The 17,283-nt window shown below is 58.2% G+C and overlaps 7 protein-coding genes across 7 annotated transcripts; all 7 read left to right on the plus strand.

Annotated features, from left to right (window-relative positions):
* The first annotated feature begins 1,221 nt into the window (after positions 1–1,221).
* On the plus strand, positions 1,222–2,283 carry LOC146545370 (E3 ubiquitin-protein ligase Topors-like). Its single transcript, XM_085216823.1, has one exon. The coding sequence runs from the start codon at positions 1,222–1,224 to the stop codon at positions 2,281–2,283; it is 1,062 nt and encodes a 353-aa protein (XP_085072949.1).
* A 1,125-nt stretch (positions 2,284–3,408) lies between these two features.
* Positions 3,409–4,479, plus strand: LOC109364830 (E3 ubiquitin-protein ligase Topors-like). Its single transcript, XM_019611428.2, has one exon. The coding sequence runs from the start codon at positions 3,409–3,411 to the stop codon at positions 4,477–4,479; it is 1,071 nt and encodes a 356-aa protein (XP_019466973.2).
* A 1,123-nt stretch (positions 4,480–5,602) lies between these two features.
* On the plus strand, positions 5,603–6,673 carry LOC146545371 (E3 ubiquitin-protein ligase Topors-like). The gene has a single exon (XM_085216824.1). The coding sequence runs from the start codon at positions 5,603–5,605 to the stop codon at positions 6,671–6,673; it is 1,071 nt and encodes a 356-aa protein (XP_085072950.1).
* A 1,124-nt stretch (positions 6,674–7,797) lies between these two features.
* On the plus strand, positions 7,798–8,867 carry LOC146545372 (E3 ubiquitin-protein ligase Topors-like). The gene is given in 2 exon segments (XM_085216826.1): positions 7,798–8,263; positions 8,266–8,867. Coding segments are annotated over 2 exon segments (1,068 nt in total).
* A 1,123-nt stretch (positions 8,868–9,990) lies between these two features.
* On the plus strand, positions 9,991–11,061 carry LOC146545373 (E3 ubiquitin-protein ligase Topors-like). Its single transcript, XM_085216827.1, has one exon. It carries the CDS (start codon positions 9,991–9,993, stop codon positions 11,059–11,061), a length of 1,071 nt encoding a protein of 356 aa, XP_085072953.1.
* Positions 11,062–12,185: 1,124 nt separating this feature from the next.
* LOC146545374 (E3 ubiquitin-protein ligase Topors-like) lies at positions 12,186–13,476 on the plus strand. The gene has a single exon (XM_085216828.1). It carries the CDS (start codon positions 12,186–12,188, stop codon positions 13,245–13,247), a length of 1,062 nt encoding a protein of 353 aa, XP_085072954.1. The 3' UTR covers positions 13,248–13,476.
* Positions 13,477–14,372: 896 nt separating this feature from the next.
* Positions 14,373–16,803, plus strand: LOC146545375 (E3 ubiquitin-protein ligase Topors-like). The gene has a single exon (XM_085216829.1). It carries the CDS (start codon positions 14,373–14,375, stop codon positions 15,441–15,443), a length of 1,071 nt encoding a protein of 356 aa, XP_085072955.1. The 3' UTR covers positions 15,444–16,803.
* Positions 16,804–17,283: the final 480 nt, after the last annotated feature.

The raw sequence follows: 17,283 nt of genomic DNA on the forward strand, positions 1-17,283 counted from the left end.
GTCTCTCTGACATTTGGCAGCTGGGAGGGTCTGCTGCTTGCAGTACAATACTTCCATACAAGCCAGATGTACCGAGTATGAGGGAAGGAGTGATCAAGCATTCCTGAAGTAAGAAGAAAAAACTTATAAAACAGTGGATGCAGTTTCTGTAAAATACGTCAGTGAAAAATTTACACATTACTGATGCAGAAGCTGAGGAAACATAACGTCAAGATCAATTTCAGATAATTTAATAAGGGAAAAAATAAGACCTGTGAATGAATGTCAAATGAGTTGTCCCGGAAAAGGAGGAAAGGAAGAAAAGGAAAGCAAAAGCAAATTAATAATAGAAAACCAAACAATATCCGAAACATTGTAAATATGAAACAAAGCACTTTGCAGCGTTTAAAATAAAAATTACGAAGAAAAAAAAATGTGGGGAAGAAATACATAGTGCTCACTGAAACATTAAAAACAGTTTTTAGACAACCTCAGTTGGAAACTTGGACAATACAAAAGGAGGACTGAGGACAAATGAAAAGCCTCTGGGACGATGCAGTTCAGTCATTGGAGTTTATCGAAAAAAGCTGTACCAAAAGGGGTAGAAAAAAAGAAGGAAAAGAAAGGAAAAGACAAAAGGACCGAGGTGCTGTTGGGGTGAGTGCTGTGACGGCACAAGGACTGCGGTGACATCACTGAGCAACAGGCTGTGATGCCACCGAGCTTTGGGCGCTGGCAGGGCCTGGCCCGGTCACTCTCGTGCCTGGACTCCTGCCGAGCGAGTGTGTGCGGCTTGGAGGTGGAGCGAGGATTTTACTTGTGTGTTGGGCTGTGCTTTGGGGACTGCTGGCAGCTGCTCTCAGTGCCCATCCGTACAGCCATCACCTGTAATCCCCTGGCCTGCCTGGCTCAGGCAGCCGGGGCCCCACGGGGTGCACGTGCAGCAGCACAGGTGAGCTGGGAGGGGACACGTCACCCCATGGGGTGAGCTCTGGGATGGGGGAACCGCCATGGCCAGGGCTGCAGTCTGACTCCGTGAGGGCGTGGGGCATGGGGCAGCACAGGTGTGGGATCTGGAGGGTTTCCTGCTGAGGGAGCAGGACGTTTCTTCTGTCTCTCCCTGGGACAAGGAATGACTATGGTGGCCTCTCTCCCTCTTGCAGTGCTCATCTTCCACTGCTGAGGCGCTGGTGAAGGAGAACGATTCATCTGCACTCCCCATCAGGCCACGGCGTGAAGACCATGGCAGCAGAGGAGGCGTGGACGTGTCCCATCTGCCGTGAGGTGCGAAAGGACATTGCCTACGCAGTACCGTGCTGCCATGAATTCTGCCTCGGCTGCATCCTGCGATGGGCCAAGCAGAAAGAGACCTGCCCGCTCTGCAGGAGAGTCATGGCAGTCGTTAAGGTTGCTGGGTGGGACGACGACAACGACCTGGACTTCATCATCTGTCCCCCAGCACCACCAGTTCCTGCCTGCTTCCAGGCAGGCATCGCCCACATCTACAGCCCCCAGCATGATGCGCCATCCCCTCCACGCTTTCTGCTGCTGCCAGAGGAGCAGGAGGCTGTGGAGGCAGAGGAGAGGCCGATGGTGGGCGGTCTCCTGATGGAGGTCTGGGCAGCCCTGTTCAGGCAGCACCGGGAGATGCTCGACCCTGTGCTGCCATGGCTGCGCCAGGAGCTGCGAGCCATCTTTGGGACACAGTGGCGGGACGCAATGGCAGCGGAGAGCCTCATCCTGAACGCCCTGTGTCACATCGGGCTGCACAGCGAGGCCCTGATCCAGCTGCTGCGGCCTGCCCTGGCGGACAGAGCGGAGACGCTCATCCAGGGCCTTGTGAACGCCCTCGTGAGCCACTGGGGAGAGGAGGCTCACAGGCAGCGGGGCCTCCAGGGCGTCCACGTGTCCGGAGGGCAGGAGGAGGGCCCTGCAGCCAGGGGGCAGGAGGACAGCGTGGTGGCCGCCCCTGGCCCCGCAGCCTCCCCACCAGGGACCCTGATATCAAGGCCTAGACCCAACGGCAGCCCCGGTTGTCCCGACGGAGTGGAGCAGCCCAGCACATCACAGGCTGTCGTCCCTGGGGATCTCAGCCACAGCCCTGCTGCACACATCCCCAGGGAACTCGAGGAGCCCCGTGAGGTGACGGAGCAGGCGGCAGCATCAGGCCCCTCTGCCCAGGGCAGCAGCCCCTCCGCTCCCGGCCACTCGCCTGCGAGGGCCCGGCGGCCCCGTAAGAGGAGGGCTGGCAGTGACCCGGACCCACAGCAGCCCTGCAAGAAGCCACCCCCGGACGAGCACTAGCAGGGATTGCACTTCTTTTTAATCAAAAAAATAAAGTGAGAAAAAAAAAAAGATGTCACAGAGCCTCAGGATTTTACGGGTTGGAAGCGACCTCTACAGAGATCATCACATTCAATCCCACCCTCGTCCGAAAGCAGGTTTCCCACTGTAGGTCTCCCTGAAAGATGTCCAGGCAAGTTCTGAATATCTCCAGAGAAGGAGACATCACTCCCCACAGCCTCTCTGGACAGCCTCTTCCATTGCTCTGTAATCCACACATTAAAAAGTTTTCCTCGTGTTCAGATGGAACTTCCCACGTTCCATTTTGTGCCCATTGCCCCTTGTTCTCTCACTGGGAACCACTGAATGAAGACTGGCCACACCCACTTGACTCTCTTCCATTGTGTATTGATAAGCAGCAATAAGATTGCCCCTCAGTCTTCTCAGTGCTGAATACCAGGTCTCTTATCCTTTCCTCATGTGAGCGATACTCCATGTGCAGACATATGAATGCAAAGTGCAGCCCCCCGTGTGCACACACATGAATGCAGTGCTGCTGGGGTGAGTGCTGTGACGGCACAAGGACTGCGGTGACATCACTGAGCAACAGGCTGTGATGCCACCGAGCTTTGGGCGCTGGCAGGGCCTGGCCCGGTCACTCTCGTGCCTGGACTCCTGCCGAGCGAGTGTGTGCGGCTTGGAGGTGGAGCGAGGATTTTACTTGTGTGTTGGGCTGTGCTTTGGGGACTGCTGGCAGCTGCTCTCAGTGCCCATCCGTACAGCCATCACCTGTAATCCCCTGGCCTGCCTGGCTCAGGCAGCCGGGGCCCCACGGGGTGCACGTGCAGCAGCACAGGTGAGCTGGGTGGGGACACGTCACCCCATGGGGTGAGCTCTGGGATGGGGGAACCGCCATGGCCAGGGCTGCAGTCTGACTCCGTGAGGGCGTGGGGCATGGGGCAGCACAGGTGTGGGATCTGGAGGGTTTCCTGCTGAGGGAGCAGGACGTTTCTTCTGTCTCTCCCTGGGACAAGGAATGACTATGGTGGCCTCTCTCCCTCTTGCAGTGCTCATCTTCCACTGCTGAGGCGCTGGTGAAGGAGAACGATTCATCTGCACTCCCCATCAGGCCACGGCGTGAAGACCATGGCAGCAGAGGAGGCGTGGACGTGTCCCATCTGCCGTGAGGTGCGAAAGGACATTGCCTACGCAGTACCGTGCCGCCATGAATTCTGCCTCGGCTGCATCCTGCGATGGGCCAAGCAGAAAGAGACCTGCCCGCTCTGCAGGAGAGTCATGGCAGTCGTTAAGGTTGCTGGGTGGGACGACGACAACGACCTGGACTTCATCATCTGTCCCCCAGCACCACCAGTTCCTGCCTGCTTCCAGGCAGGCATCGCCCACATCTACAGCCCCCAGCATGATGCGCCATCCCCTCCACGCTTTCTGCTGCTGCCAGAGGAGCAGGAGGCTGTGGAGGCAGAGGAGAGGCCGATGGTGGGCGGTCTCCTGATGGAGGTCTGGGCAGCCCTGTTCAGGCAGCACCGGGAGATGCTCGACCCTGTGCTGCCATGGCTGCGCCAGGAGCTGCGAGCCATCTTTGGGACACAGTGGCGGGACGCAATGGCAGCGGAGAGCCTCATCCTGAACGCCCTGTGTCACATCGGGCTGCACAGCGAGGCCCTGATCCAGCTGCTGCGGCCTGCCCTGGCGGACAGAGCGGAGACGCTCATCCAGGGCCTTGTGAACGCCCTCGTGAGCCACTGGGGAGAGGAGGCTCACAGGCAGCGGGGCCTCCAGGGCGTCCACGTGTCCGGAGGGCAGGAGGAGGGCCCTGCAGCCAGGGGGCAGGAGGACAGCGTGGTGGCCGCCCCTGGCCCCGCAGCCTCCCCACCAGGGACCGCTATATCAAGGCCTGCACCCAACGGACCCAACGGCAGCCCCGGTTGTCCCGACGGAGTGGAGCAGCCCAGCACATCACAGGCTGTCGTCCCTGGGGATCTCAGCCACAGCCCTGCTGCACACATCCCCAGGGAACTCGAGGAGCCCCGTGAGGTGACGGAGCAGGCGGCAGCATCAGGCCCCTCTGCCCAGGGCAGCAGCCCCTCCGCTCCCGGCCACTCGCCTGCGAGGGCCCGGCGGCCCCGTAAGAGGAGGGCTGGCAGTGACCCGGACCCACAGCAGCCCTGCAAGAAGCCACCCCCTCGGAAGCACTAGCAGGGATTGCACTTCTTTTTAATCAAAAAAATAAAGTGAGAAAAAAAAAAGATGTCACAGAGCCTCAGGATTTTACGGGTTGGAAGCGACCTCTACAGAGATCATCACATTCAATCCCACCCTCGTCCGAAAGCAGGTTTCCCACTGTAGGTCTCCCTGAAAGATGTCCAGGCAAGTTCTGAATATCTCCAGAGAAGGAGACATCACTCCCCACAGCCTCTCTGGACAGCCTCTTCCATTGCTCTGTAATCCACACATTAAAAAGTTTTCCTCGTGTTCAGATGGAACTTCCCACGTTCCATTTTGTGCCCATTGCCCCTTGTTCTCTCACTGGGAACCACTGAATGAAGACTGGCCACACCCACTTGACTCTCTTCCATTGTGTATTGATAAGCAGCAATAAGATTGCCCCTCAGTCTTCTCAGTGCTGAATACCAGGTCTCTTATCCTTTCCTCATGTGAGCGATACTCCATGTGCAGACATATGAATGCAAAGTGCAGCCCCCCGTGTGCACACACATGAATGCAGTGCTGCTGGGGTGAGTGCTGTGACGGCACAAGGACTGCGGTGACATCACTGAGCAACAGGCTGTGATGCCACCGAGCTTTGGGCGCTGGCAGGGCCTGGCCCGGTCACTCTCGTGCCTGGACTCCTGCCGAGCGAGTGTGTGCGGCTTGGAGGTGGAGCGAGGATTTTACTTGTGTGTTGGGCGTGCTTTGGGGACTGCTGGCAGCTGCTCTCAGTGCCCATCCGTACAGCCATCACCTGTAATCCCCTGGCCTGCCTGGCTCAGGCAGCCGGGGCCCCACGGGGTGCACGTGCAGCAGCACAGGTGAGCTGGGAGGGGACACGTCACCCCATGGGGTGAGCTCTGGGATGGGGGAACCGCCATGGCCAGGGCTGCAGTCTGACTCCGTGAGGGCGTGGGGCATGGGGCAGCACAGGTGTGGGATCTGGAGGGTTTCCTGCTGAGGGAGCAGGACGTTTCTTCTGTCTCTCCCTGGGACAAGGAATGACTATGGTGGCCTCTCTCCCTCTTGCAGTGCTCATCTTCCACTGCTGAGGCGCTGGTGAAGGAGAACGATTCATCTGCACTCCCCATCAGGCCACGGCGTGAAGACCATGGCAGCAGAGGAGGCGTGGACGTGTCCCATCTGCCGTGAGGTGCGAAAGGACATTGCCTACGCAGTACCGTGCCGCCATGAATTCTGCCTCGGCTGCATCCTGCGATGGGCCAAGCAGAAAGAGACCTGCCCGCTCTGCAGGAGAGTCATGGCAGTCGTTAAGGTTGCTGGGTGGGACGACGACAACGACCTGGACTTCATCATCTGTCCCCCAGCACCACCAGTTCCTGCCTGCTTCCAGGCAGGCATCGCCCACATCTACAGCCCCCAGCATGATGCGCCATCCCCTCCACGCTTTCTGCTGCTGCCAGAGGAGCAGGAGGCTGTGGAGGCAGAGGAGAGGCCGATGGTGGGCGGTCTCCTGATGGAGGTCTGGGCAGCCCTGTTCAGGCAGCACCGGGAGATGCTCGACCCTGTGCTGCCATGGCTGCGCCAGGAGCTGCGAGCCATCTTTGGGACACAGTGGCGGGACGCAATGGCAGCGGAGAGCCTCATCCTGAACGCCCTGTGTCACATCGGGCTGCACAGCGAGGCCCTGATCCAGCTGCTGCGGCCTGCCCTGGCGGACAGAGCGGAGACGCTCATCCAGGGCCTTGTGAACGCCCTCGTGAGCCACTGGGGAGAGGAGGCTCACAGGCAGCGGGGCCTCCAGGGCGTCCACGTGTCCGGAGGGCAGGAGGAGGGCCCTGCAGCCAGGGGGCAGGAGGACAGCGTGGTGGCCGCCCCTGGCCCCGCAGCCTCCCCACCAGGGACCGCTATATCAAGGCCTGCACCCAACGGACCCAACGGCAGCCCCGGTTGTCCCGACGGAGTGGAGCAGCCCAGCACATCACAGGCTGTCGTCCCTGGGGATCTCAGCCACAGCCCTGCTGCACACATCCCCAGGGAACTCGAGGAGCCCCGTGAGGTGACGGAGCAGGCGGCAGCATCAGGCCCCTCTGCCCAGGGCAGCAGCCCCTCCGCTCCCGGCCACTCGCCTGCGAGGGCCCGGCGGCCCCGTAAGAGGAGGGCTGGCAGTGACCCGGACCCACAGCAGCCCTGCAAGAAGCCACCCCCTCGGAAGCACTAGCAGGGATTGCACTTCTTTTTAATCAAAAAAATAAAGTGAGAAAAAAAAAAGATGTCACAGAGCCTCAGGATTTTACGGGTTGGAAGCGACCTCTACAGAGATCATCACATTCAATCCCACCCTCGTCCGAAAGCAGGTTTCCCACTGTAGGTCTCCCTGAAAGATGTCCAGGCAAGTTCTGAATATCTCCAGAGAAGGAGACATCACTCCCCACAGCCTCTCTGGACAGCCTCTTCCATTGCTCTGTAATCCACACATTAAAAAGTTTTCCTCGTGTTCAGATGGAACTTCCCACGTTCCATTTTGTGCCCATTGCCCCTTGTTCTCTCACTGGGAACCACTGAATGAAGACTGGCCACACCCACTTGACTCTCTTCCATTGTGTATTGATAAGCAGCAATAAGATTGCCCCTCAGTCTTCTCAGTGCTGAATACCAGGTCTCTTATCCTTTCCTCATGTGAGCGATACTCCATGTGCAGACATATGAATGCAAAGTGCAGCCCCCCGTGTGCACACACATGAATGCAGTGCTGCTGGGGTGAGTGCTGTGACGGCACAAGGACTGCGGTGACATCACTGAGCAACAGGCTGTGATGCCACCGAGCTTTGGGCGCTGGCAGGGCCTGGCCCGGTCACTCTCGTGCCTGGACTCCTGCCGAGCGAGTGTGTGCGGCTTGGAGGTGGAGCGAGGATTTTACTTGTGTGTTGGGCTGTGCTTTGGGGACTGCTGGCAGCTGCTCTCAGTGCCCATCCGTACAGCCATCACCTGTAATCCCCTGGCCTGCCTGGCTCAGGCAGCCGGGGCCCCACGGGGTGCACGTGCAGCAGCACAGGTGAGCTGGGTGGGGACACGTCACCCCATGGGGTGAGCTCTGGGATGGGGGAACCGCCATGGCCAGGGCTGCAGTCTGACTCCGTGAGGGCGTGGGGCATGGGGCAGCACAGGTGTGGGATCTGGAGGGTTTCCTGCTGAGGGAGCAGGACGTTTCTTCTGTCTCTCCCTGGGACAAGGAATGACTATGGTGGCCTCTCTCCCTCTTGCAGTGCTCATCTTCCACTGCTGAGGCGCTGGTGAAGGAGAACGATTCATCTGCACTCCCCATCAGGCCACGGCGTGAAGACCATGGCAGCAGAGGAGGCGTGGACGTGTCCCATCTGCCGTGAGGTGCGAAAGGACATTGCCTACGCAGTACCGTGCCGCCATGAATTCTGCCTCGGCTGCATCCTGCGATGGGCCAAGCAGAAAGAGACCTGCCCGCTCTGCAGGAGAGTCATGGCAGTCGTTAAGGTTGCTGGGTGGGACGACGACAACGACCTGGACTTCATCATCTGTCCCCCAGCACCACCAGTTCCTGCCTGCTTCCAGGCAGGCATCGCCCACATCTACAGCCCCCAGCATGATGCGCCATCCCCTCCACGCTTTCTGCTGCTGCCAGAGGAGCAGGAGGCTGTGGAGGCAGAGGAGAGGCCGATGGTGGGCGGTCTCCTGATGGAGGTCTGGGCAGCCCTGTTCAGGCAGCACCGGGAGATGCTCGACCCTGTGCTGCCATGGCTGCGCCAGGAGCTGCGAGCCATCTTTGGGACACAGTGGCGGACGCAATGGCAGCGGAGAGCCTCATCCTGAACGCCCTGTGTCACATCGGGCTGCACAGCGAGGCCCTGATCCAGCTGCTGCGGCCTGCCCTGGCGGACAGAGCGGAGACGCTCATCCAGGGCCTTGTGAACGCCCTCGTGAGCCACTGGGGAGAGGAGGCTCACAGGCAGCGGGGCCTCCAGGGCGTCCACGTGTCCGGAGGGCAGGAGGAGGGCCCTGCAGCCAGGGGGCAGGAGGACAGCGTGGTGGCCGCCCCTGGCCCCGCAGCCTCCCCACCAGGGACCGCTATATCAAGGCCTGCACCCAACGGACCCAACGGCAGCCCCGGTTGTCCCGACGGAGTGGAGCAGCCCAGCACATCACAGGCTGTCGTCCCTGGGGATCTCAGCCACAGCCCTGCTGCACACATCCCCAGGGAACTCGAGGAGCCCCGTGAGGTGACGGAGCAGGCGGCAGCATCAGGCCCCTCTGCCCAGGGCAGCAGCCCCTCCGCTCCCGGCCACTCGCCTGCGAGGGCCCGGCGGCCCCGTAAGAGGAGGGCTGGCAGTGACCCGGACCCACAGCAGCCCTGCAAGAAGCCACCCCCTCGGAAGCACTAGCAGGGATTGCACTTCTTTTTAATCAAAAAAATAAAGTGAGAAAAAAAAAAGATGTCACAGAGCCTCAGGATTTTACGGGTTGGAAGCGACCTCTACAGAGATCATCACATTCAATCCCACCCTCGTCCGAAAGCAGGTTTCCCACTGTAGGTCTCCCTGAAAGATGTCCAGGCAAGTTCTGAATATCTCCAGAGAAGGAGACATCACTCCCCACAGCCTCTCTGGACAGCCCTTCCATTGCTCTGTAATCCACACATTAAAAAGTTTTCCTCGTGTTCAGATGGAACTTCCCACGTTCCATTTTGTGCCCATTGCCCCTTGTTCTCTCACTGGGAACCACTGAATGAAGACTGGCCACACCCACTTGACTCTCTTCCATTGTGTATTGATAAGCAGCAATAAGATTGCCCCTCAGTCTTCTCAGTGCTGAATACCAGGTCTCTTATCCTTTCCTCATGTGAGCGATACTCCATGTGCAGACATATGAATGCAAAGTGCAGCCCCCCGTGTGCACACACATGAATGCAGTGCTGCTGGGGTGAGTGCTGTGACGGCACAAGGACTGCGGTGACATCACTGAGCAACAGGCTGTGATGCCACCGAGCTTTGGGCGCTGGCAGGGCCTGGCCCGGTCACTCTCGTGCCTGGACTCCTGCCGAGCGAGTGTGTGCGGCTTGGAGGTGGAGCGAGGATTTTACTTGTGTGTTGGGCTGTGCTTTGGGGACTGCTGGCAGCTGCTCTCAGTGCCCATCCGTACAGCCATCACCTGTAATCCCCTGGCCTGCCTGGCTCAGGCAGCCGGGGCCCCACGGGGTGCACGTGCAGCAGCACAGGTGAGCTGGGTGGGGACACGTCACCCCATGGGGTGAGCTCTGGGATGGGGGAACCGCCATGGCCAGGGCTGCAGTCTGACTCCGTGAGGGCGTGGGGCATGGGGCAGCACAGGTGTGGGATCTGGAGGGTTTCCTGCTGAGGGAGCAGGACGTTTCTTCTGTCTCTCCCTGGGACAAGGAATGACTATGGTGGCCTCTCTCCCTCTTGCAGTGCTCATCTTCCACTGCTGAGGCGCTGGTGAAGGAGAACGATTCATCTGCACTCCCCATCAGGCCACGGTGTGAAGACCATGGCAGCAGAGGAGGCGTGGACGTGTCCCATCTGCCGTGAGGTGCGAAAGGACATTGCCTACGCAGTACCGTGCCGCCATGAATTCTGCCTCGGCTGCATCCTGCGATGGGCCAAGCAGAAAGAGACCTGCCCGCTCTGCAGGAGAGTCATGGCAGTCGTTAAGGTTGCTGGGTGGGACGACGACAACGACCTGGACTTCATCATCTGTCCCCCAGCACCACCAGTTCCTGCCTGCTTCCAGGCAGGCATCGCCCACATCTACAGCCCCCAGCATGATGCGCCATCCCCTCCACGCTTTCTGCTGCTGCCAGAGGAGCAGGAGGCTGTGGAGGCAGAGGAGAGGCCGATGGTGGGCGGTCTCCTGATGGAGGTCTGGGCAGCCCTGTTCAGGCAGCACCGGGAGATGCTCGACCCTGTGCTGCCATGGCTGCGCCAGGAGCTGCGAGCCATCTTTGGGACACAGTGGCGGGACGCAATGGCAGCGGAGAGCCTCATCCTGAACGCCCTGTGTCACATCGGGCTGCACAGCGAGGCCCTGATCCAGCTGCTGCGGCCTGCCCTGGCGGACAGAGCGGAGACGCTCATCCAGGGCCTTGTGAACGCCCTCGTGAGCCACTGGGGAGAGGAGGCTCACAGGCAGCGGGGCCTCCAGGGCGTCCACGTGTCCGGAGGGCAGGAGGAGGGCCCTGCAGCCAGGGGGCAGGAGGACAGCGTGGTGGCCGCCCCTGGCCCCGCAGCCTCCCCACCAGGGACCGCTATATCAAGGCCTGCACCCAACGGACCCAACGGCAGCCCCGGTTGTCCCGACGGAGTGGAGCAGCCCAGCACATCACAGGCTGTCGTCCCTGGGGATCTCAGCCACAGCCCTGCTGCACACATCCCCAGGGAACTCGAGGAGCCCCGTGAGGTGACGGAGCAGGCGGCAGCATCAGGCCCCTCTGCCCAGGGCAGCAGCCCCTCCGCTCCCGGCCACTCGCCTGCGAGGGCCCGGCGGCCCCGTAAGAGGAGGGCTGGCAGTGACCCGGACCCACAGCAGCCCTGCAAGAAGCCACCCCCTCGGAAGCACTAGCAGGGATTGCACTTCTTTTTAATCAAAAAAATAAAGTGAGAAAAAAAAAAGATGTCACAGAGCCTCAGGATTTTACGGGTTGGAAGCGACCTCTACAGAGATCATCACATTCAATCCCACCCTCGTCCGAAAGCAGGTTTCCCACTGTAGGTCTCCCTGAAAGATGTCCAGGCAAGTTCTGAATATCTCCAGAGAAGGAGACATCACTCCCCACAGCCTCTCTGGACAGCCTCTTCCATTGCTCTGTAATCCACACATTAAAAAGTTTTCCTCGTGTTCAGATGGAACTTCCCACGTTCCATTTTGTGCCCATTGCCCCTTGTTCTCTCACTGGGAACCACTGAATGAAGACTGGCCACACCCACTTGACTCTCTTCCATTGTGTATTGATAAGCAGCAATAAGATTGCCCCTCAGTCTTCTCAGTGCTGAATACCAGGTCTCTTATCCTTTCCTCATGTGAGCGATACTCCATGTGCAGACATATGAATGCAAAGTGCAGCCCCCCGTGTGCACACACATGAATGCAGTGCTGCTGGGGTGAGTGCTGTGACGGCACAAGGACTGCGGTGACATCACTGAGCAACAGGCTGTGATGCCACCGAGCTTTGGGCGCTGGCAGGGCCTGGCCCGGTCACTCTCGTGCCTGGACTCCTGCCGAGCGAGTGTGTGCGGCTTGGAGGTGGAGCGAGGATTTTACTTGTGTGTTGGGCTGTGCTTTGGGGACTGCTGGCAGCTGCTCTCAGTGCCCATCCGTACAGCCATCACCTGTAATCCCCTGGCCTGCCTGGCTCAGGCAGCCGGGGCCCCACGGGGTGCACGTGCAGCAGCACAGGTGAGCTGGGTGGGGACACGTCACCCCATGGGGTGAGCTCTGGGATGGGGGAACCGCCATGGCCAGGGCTGCAGTCTGACTCCGTGAGGGCGTGGGGCATGGGGCAGCACAGGTGTGGGATCTGGAGGGTTTCCTGCTGAGGGAGCAGGACGTTTCTTCTGTCTCTCCCTGGGACAAGGAATGACTATGGTGGCCTCTCTCCCTCTTGCAGTGCTCATCTTCCACTGCTGAGGCGCTGGTGAAGGAGAACGATTCATCTGCACTCCCCATCAGGCCACGGCGTGAAGACCATGGCAGCAGAGGAGGCGTGGACGTGTCCCATCTGCCGTGAGGTGCGAAAGGACATTGCCTACGCAGTACCGTGCCGCCATGAATTCTGCCTCGGCTGCATCCTGCGATGGGCCAAGCAGAAAGAGACCTGCCCGCTCTGCAGGAGAGTCATGGCAGTCGTTAAGGTTGCTGGGTGGGACGACGACAACGACCTGGACTTCATCATCTGTCCCCCAGCACCACCAGTTCCTGCCTGCTTCCAGGCAGGCATCGCCCACATCTACAGCCCCCAGCATGATGCGCCATCCCCTCCACCCTTTCTGCTGCTGCCAGAGGAGCAGGAGGCTGTGGAGGCAGAGGAGAGGCCGATGGTGGGCGGTCTCCTGATGGAGGTCTGGGCAGCCCTGTTCAGGCAGCACCGGGAGATGCTCGACCCTGTGCTGCCATGGCTGCGCCAGGAGCTGCGAGCCATCTTTGGGACACAGTGGCGGGAGGCAATGGCAACGGAGAGCCTCATCCTGAACGCCCTGTGTCACATTGGGCTGGACAGCGAGGCCCTGATCCAACTGCTGCGGCCTGCCCTGGGGGACAGAGTGGAGACGCTCATCCAGGGCCTTGTGGACGCCCTCGTGAACCAGTGGGGCGAGGAGGCCCACGGGCAGCGGGGCCTCCAGGGCGTCCACGTGTCTGGAGGGCAGGAGGAGGGCCCTGCAGCCAGGGGGCAGGAGGACAGCGTGGTGGCCGCCCCTGGCCCCGCAGCCTCCCCACTTGGGATCCTGACATCAAGGCCTAGACCCATCTGCAGCAGTGAAAATGCCAACAGAGTGGAGCAGCCCAGCACACCACAGGCTGTCGTTCCTGGGGATCCCAGTCACACCCCTGCTGCGCACATCTCCACAGAACAGGAGGAGCCTCATGAAGAGATGGAGCAGGCTGCAGCATCAGGCCCCTCTGCCCAGGGCAGCAGCCCCTCCGCTCCTGCCCACTCGTCTGTGAGGGCCCAGCGGCCCCGCAAGAGGAGGGCTGGCAGTGACCTGGACCCACAGCAGCCCTGCAAGAAGCCACCCCCGGACGAGCCCTAGCAGGGATTGCACTTTTCTTTAATCAGAAAAATAAAGTGGGAAAAAAAAAAAGATGTCACAGAGCCTCAGGATTTTACGGGTTGGAAGCGACCTCTACAGAGATCATCACATTCAATCCCACCCTCGTCCGAAAGCAGGTTTCCCACTGTAGGTCTCCCTGAAAGATGTCCAGGCAAGTTCTGAATATCTCCAGAGAAGGAGACATCACTCCCCACAGCCTCTCTGGACAGCCTCTTCCATTGCTCTGTAATCCACACATTAAAAAGTTTTCCTCGTGTTCAGATGGAACTTCCCACGTTCCATTTTGTGCCCATTGCCCCTTGTTCTCTCACTGGGAACCACTGAATGAAGACTGGCCACACCCACTTGACTCTCTTCCATTGTGTATTTATAAGCAGCAATAAGATTGCCCCTCAGTCTTCTCAGTGCTGAATCCCAGGTCTCTTATCCTTTCCTCATGTGAGCGATACTCCATGTGCAGACATATGAATGCAAAGTGCAGCCCCCCGTGTGCACACACATGAATGCAGTGCTGCTGGGGTGAGTGCTGTGACGGCACAAGGACTGCGGTGACATCACTGAGCAACAGGCTGTGATGCCACCGAGCTTTGGGCGCTGGCAGGGCCTGGCCCGGTCACTCTCGTGCCTGGACTCCTGCCGAGCGAGTGTGTGCGGCTTGGAGGTGGAGCGAGGATTTTACTTGTGTGTTGGGCTGTGCTTTGGGGACTGCTGGCAGCTGCTCTCAGTGCCCATCCGTACAGCCATCACCTGTAATCCCCTGGCCTGCCTGGCTCAGGCAGCCGGGGCCCCACGGGGTGCACGTGCAGCAGCACAGGTGAGCTGGGTGGGGACACGTCACCCCATGGGGTGAGCTCTGGGATGGGGGAACCGCCATGGCCAGGGCTGCAGTCTGACTCTGTGAGGGCGTGGGGCATGGGGCAGCACAGGTGTGGGATCTGGAGGGTTTCCTGCTGAGGGAGCAGGACGTTTCTTCTGTCTCTCCCTGGGACAAGGAATGACTATGGTGGCCTCTCTCCCTCTTGCAGTGCTCATCTTCCACTGCTGAGGCGCTGGTGAAGGAGAACGACTCATCTGCACTCCCCATCAGGCCACGGCGTGAAGACCATGGCAGCAGAGGAGGCGTGGACGTGTCCCATCTGCCGTGAGGTGCGAAAGGACATTGCCTACGCAGTACCGTGCCGTCATGAATTCTGCCTCGGCTGCATCCTGCGATGGGCCAAGCAGAAAGAGACCTGCCCGCTCTGCAGGAGAGTCATGGCAGTCGTTAAGGTTGCTGTGTGGGACGACGACAACGACCTGGACTTCATCATCTGTCCCCCAGCACCACCAGTTCCTGCCTGCTTCCAGGCAGGCATCGCCCACATCTACAGCCCCCAGCATGATGCGTCATCCCCTCCACGCTTTCTGCTGCTGCCAGAGGAGCAGGAGGCTGTGGAGGCAGAGGAGAGGCCGATGGTGGGCGGTCTCCTGATGGAGGTCTGGGCAGCCCTGTTCAGGCAGCACCGGGAGATGCTCGACCCTGTGCTGCCATGGCTGCGCCAGGAGCTGCGAGCCATCTTTGGGACACAGTGGCGGGACGCAATGGCAGCGGAGAGCCTCATCCTGAACGCCCTGTGTCACATCGGGCTGCACAGCGAGGCCCTGATCCAGCTGCTGCGGCCTGCCCTGGCGGACAGAGCGGAGACGCTCATCCAGGGCCTTGTGAACGCCCTCGTGAGCCACTGGGGAGAGGAGGCTCACAGGCAGCGGGGCCTCCAGGGCGTCCACGTGTCCGGAGGGCAGGAGGAGGGCCCTGCAGCCAGGGGGCAGGAGGACAGCGTGGTGGCCGCCCCTGGCCCCGCAGCCTCCCCACCAGGGACCGCTATATCAAGGCCTGCACCCAACGGACCCAACGGCAGCCCCGGTTGTCCCGACGGAGTGGAGCAGCCCAGCACATCACAGGCTGTCGTCCCTGGGGATCTCAGCCACAGCCCTGCTGCACACATCCCCAGGGAACACGAGGAGCCCCGTGAGGTGACGGAGCAGGCGGCAGCATCAGGCCCCTCTGCCCAGGGCAGCAGCCCCTCCACTCCCGGCCACTCGCCTGCGAGGGCCCGGCGGCCCCGCAAGAGGAGGGCTGGCAGTGACCCGGACCCACAGCAGCCCTGCAAGAAGCCACCCCCTCGGAAGCACTAGCAGGGATTTTTTAATAGTTTTCCACAATGTCTTGTGTTTAGTCAGTTCACTTTCTCCTCCTCTACCAGTCTATCATCAACAATATATCATTATATTCGTGCAGTTATTTTGTCTTTAAGAATGTTGTGCTTGTGTGATTTTTTTTCATCATTCCTCATTAACATCATCTGGAGTAGTGAGAGTTTATGTTCTTGTCCCGTTTACTGCCCTTATGGGAATTGTGAGTATCCTGATGTGAGCAGAGGGTCGGCACCTCTGGAGGCCTTCGGCCTCTTCCTTTCGTCCCTGTCTCCCCTATTTCAGCCATGTCAGCTCGCTGTGAAGAAAAGTACATGCTTCCCTTGCGCTTTTGTGTTTTGACTCGCATTTTGGATTCTCTTGTGTCTCTCGTTTTGTTTTTTTTTTTTTTTTTTGGTTAATTTAGTAAATTACCTCCTCAAATCGTTCCCATTGTGTTTTCTCTTCGTTAAAACTATCTGCTAGCTCTCTGCCCTTCCCCCTCTCCCGGAGCACAAGTGGCCTGGGGCCGGCCGGGTCTCGTGGCAAACCGTTAGTACCCTTTTTTTTTTTTTTTTTTTTTTTCCTTTTTCCCGGGGCTTGTGCCCCCTGTCACGGACTTACACCTTGGGATAACCCCGTGACAAAGGATTACAGAGCACATAAATGGTTTGTTTTTCTGTGGAGAAGTCTTTAGAATGGGTGTATGTGGACTGGGCACTGGTTTTTACAATGTTATTTGAAATACACACATGGAACGTGTGGGTACACATTCGTTCTGAAATCCTTTATAATGTGACAAGTAAATCAGCAAAGTGGAGTTCTTCATGCTTCTCTGTGCCAAGTGCATGCCAAACGTATAGATGTGAATGTTTGGTTTTGTTTCCAAATAGTACATTTATTTCTATGGAAGTTTGAATAGATTGCCTGTTCATTTCAGGCTCATCTAAAAAAGTAAACTTGATCCACAACTTACATTTCTAAATGCAGAAAGAAGCTCTTACCTGGAGCATTTTTCTGCTTTGGGGCTTGTACTCTACTTTTGCCTAATTTGTCTAGAGGCTTCTTCATTGCATTCTTAGAGAATCCTGCACAGAACAGGCACAGCACACTGAGAATTCAGGCAAGAATTGTGCTGCTGCTCTGTGCATCCCATGCCAGAGTCAGAACAGCAGCTCTGTATCTGGGCAGCCTGCTATGATTATCACTGGCTTACCACACTACGCAGAAATATTAACTCTTCCACACAAGCACTTCTCCCAGTCATCCAGCTCTCTGGATGGATGAAACAACTCAGAAATAGTTAGTTTCCCACAATCACTGTGCTCTATCTGATACTGTAGGCACAAACATAAATTGAATATGGTGCATTCACCAATTGGAGATCTGGACGTTAAATATTAACGTTTCTCCTTAACAGTCATACCCTGTGTAATGCTCCATAGGAAGCCAAAGCACAGGGCCTGATCCTGCAGTGTAAATCCAGTATTCCTTTCTCCCCTATTCCCCCTCACCACTTATTTTTTTTTTTTTAAATGAAACTATTTGTGTAAATAAACACGCTGAGGCTGTGCACCCACTGCACTTTCTTTTCCAGCATCCAATGATTCAAATCCACCAGGAGGAATGATGAGAGTTACAACACTGTACTCGGTTGAAAACTAAAGCAAATACATAAATAAATAAATCAACAGCAGAGATCATGTCTGCCTAGCAATCTTTTGCAATTCCAGAGGTTTCTGCTGAAACTTAAGATTTTTAAAAATCTGCTGTAGTCTTCATTCCAGAAAGTTTTCTTGAGATCAGTTTACTACCTACAAAAGAAATGAACATTGTGTGCCAG

This window comes from Meleagris gallopavo, chromosome 1, assembly GCF_905368555.1.
Source record: "Meleagris gallopavo chromosome 1, MGAL_WU_HG_1.1, whole genome shotgun sequence".
In the NCBI taxonomy this organism is placed as follows: domain Eukaryota; kingdom Metazoa; phylum Chordata; class Aves; order Galliformes; family Phasianidae; genus Meleagris; species Meleagris gallopavo.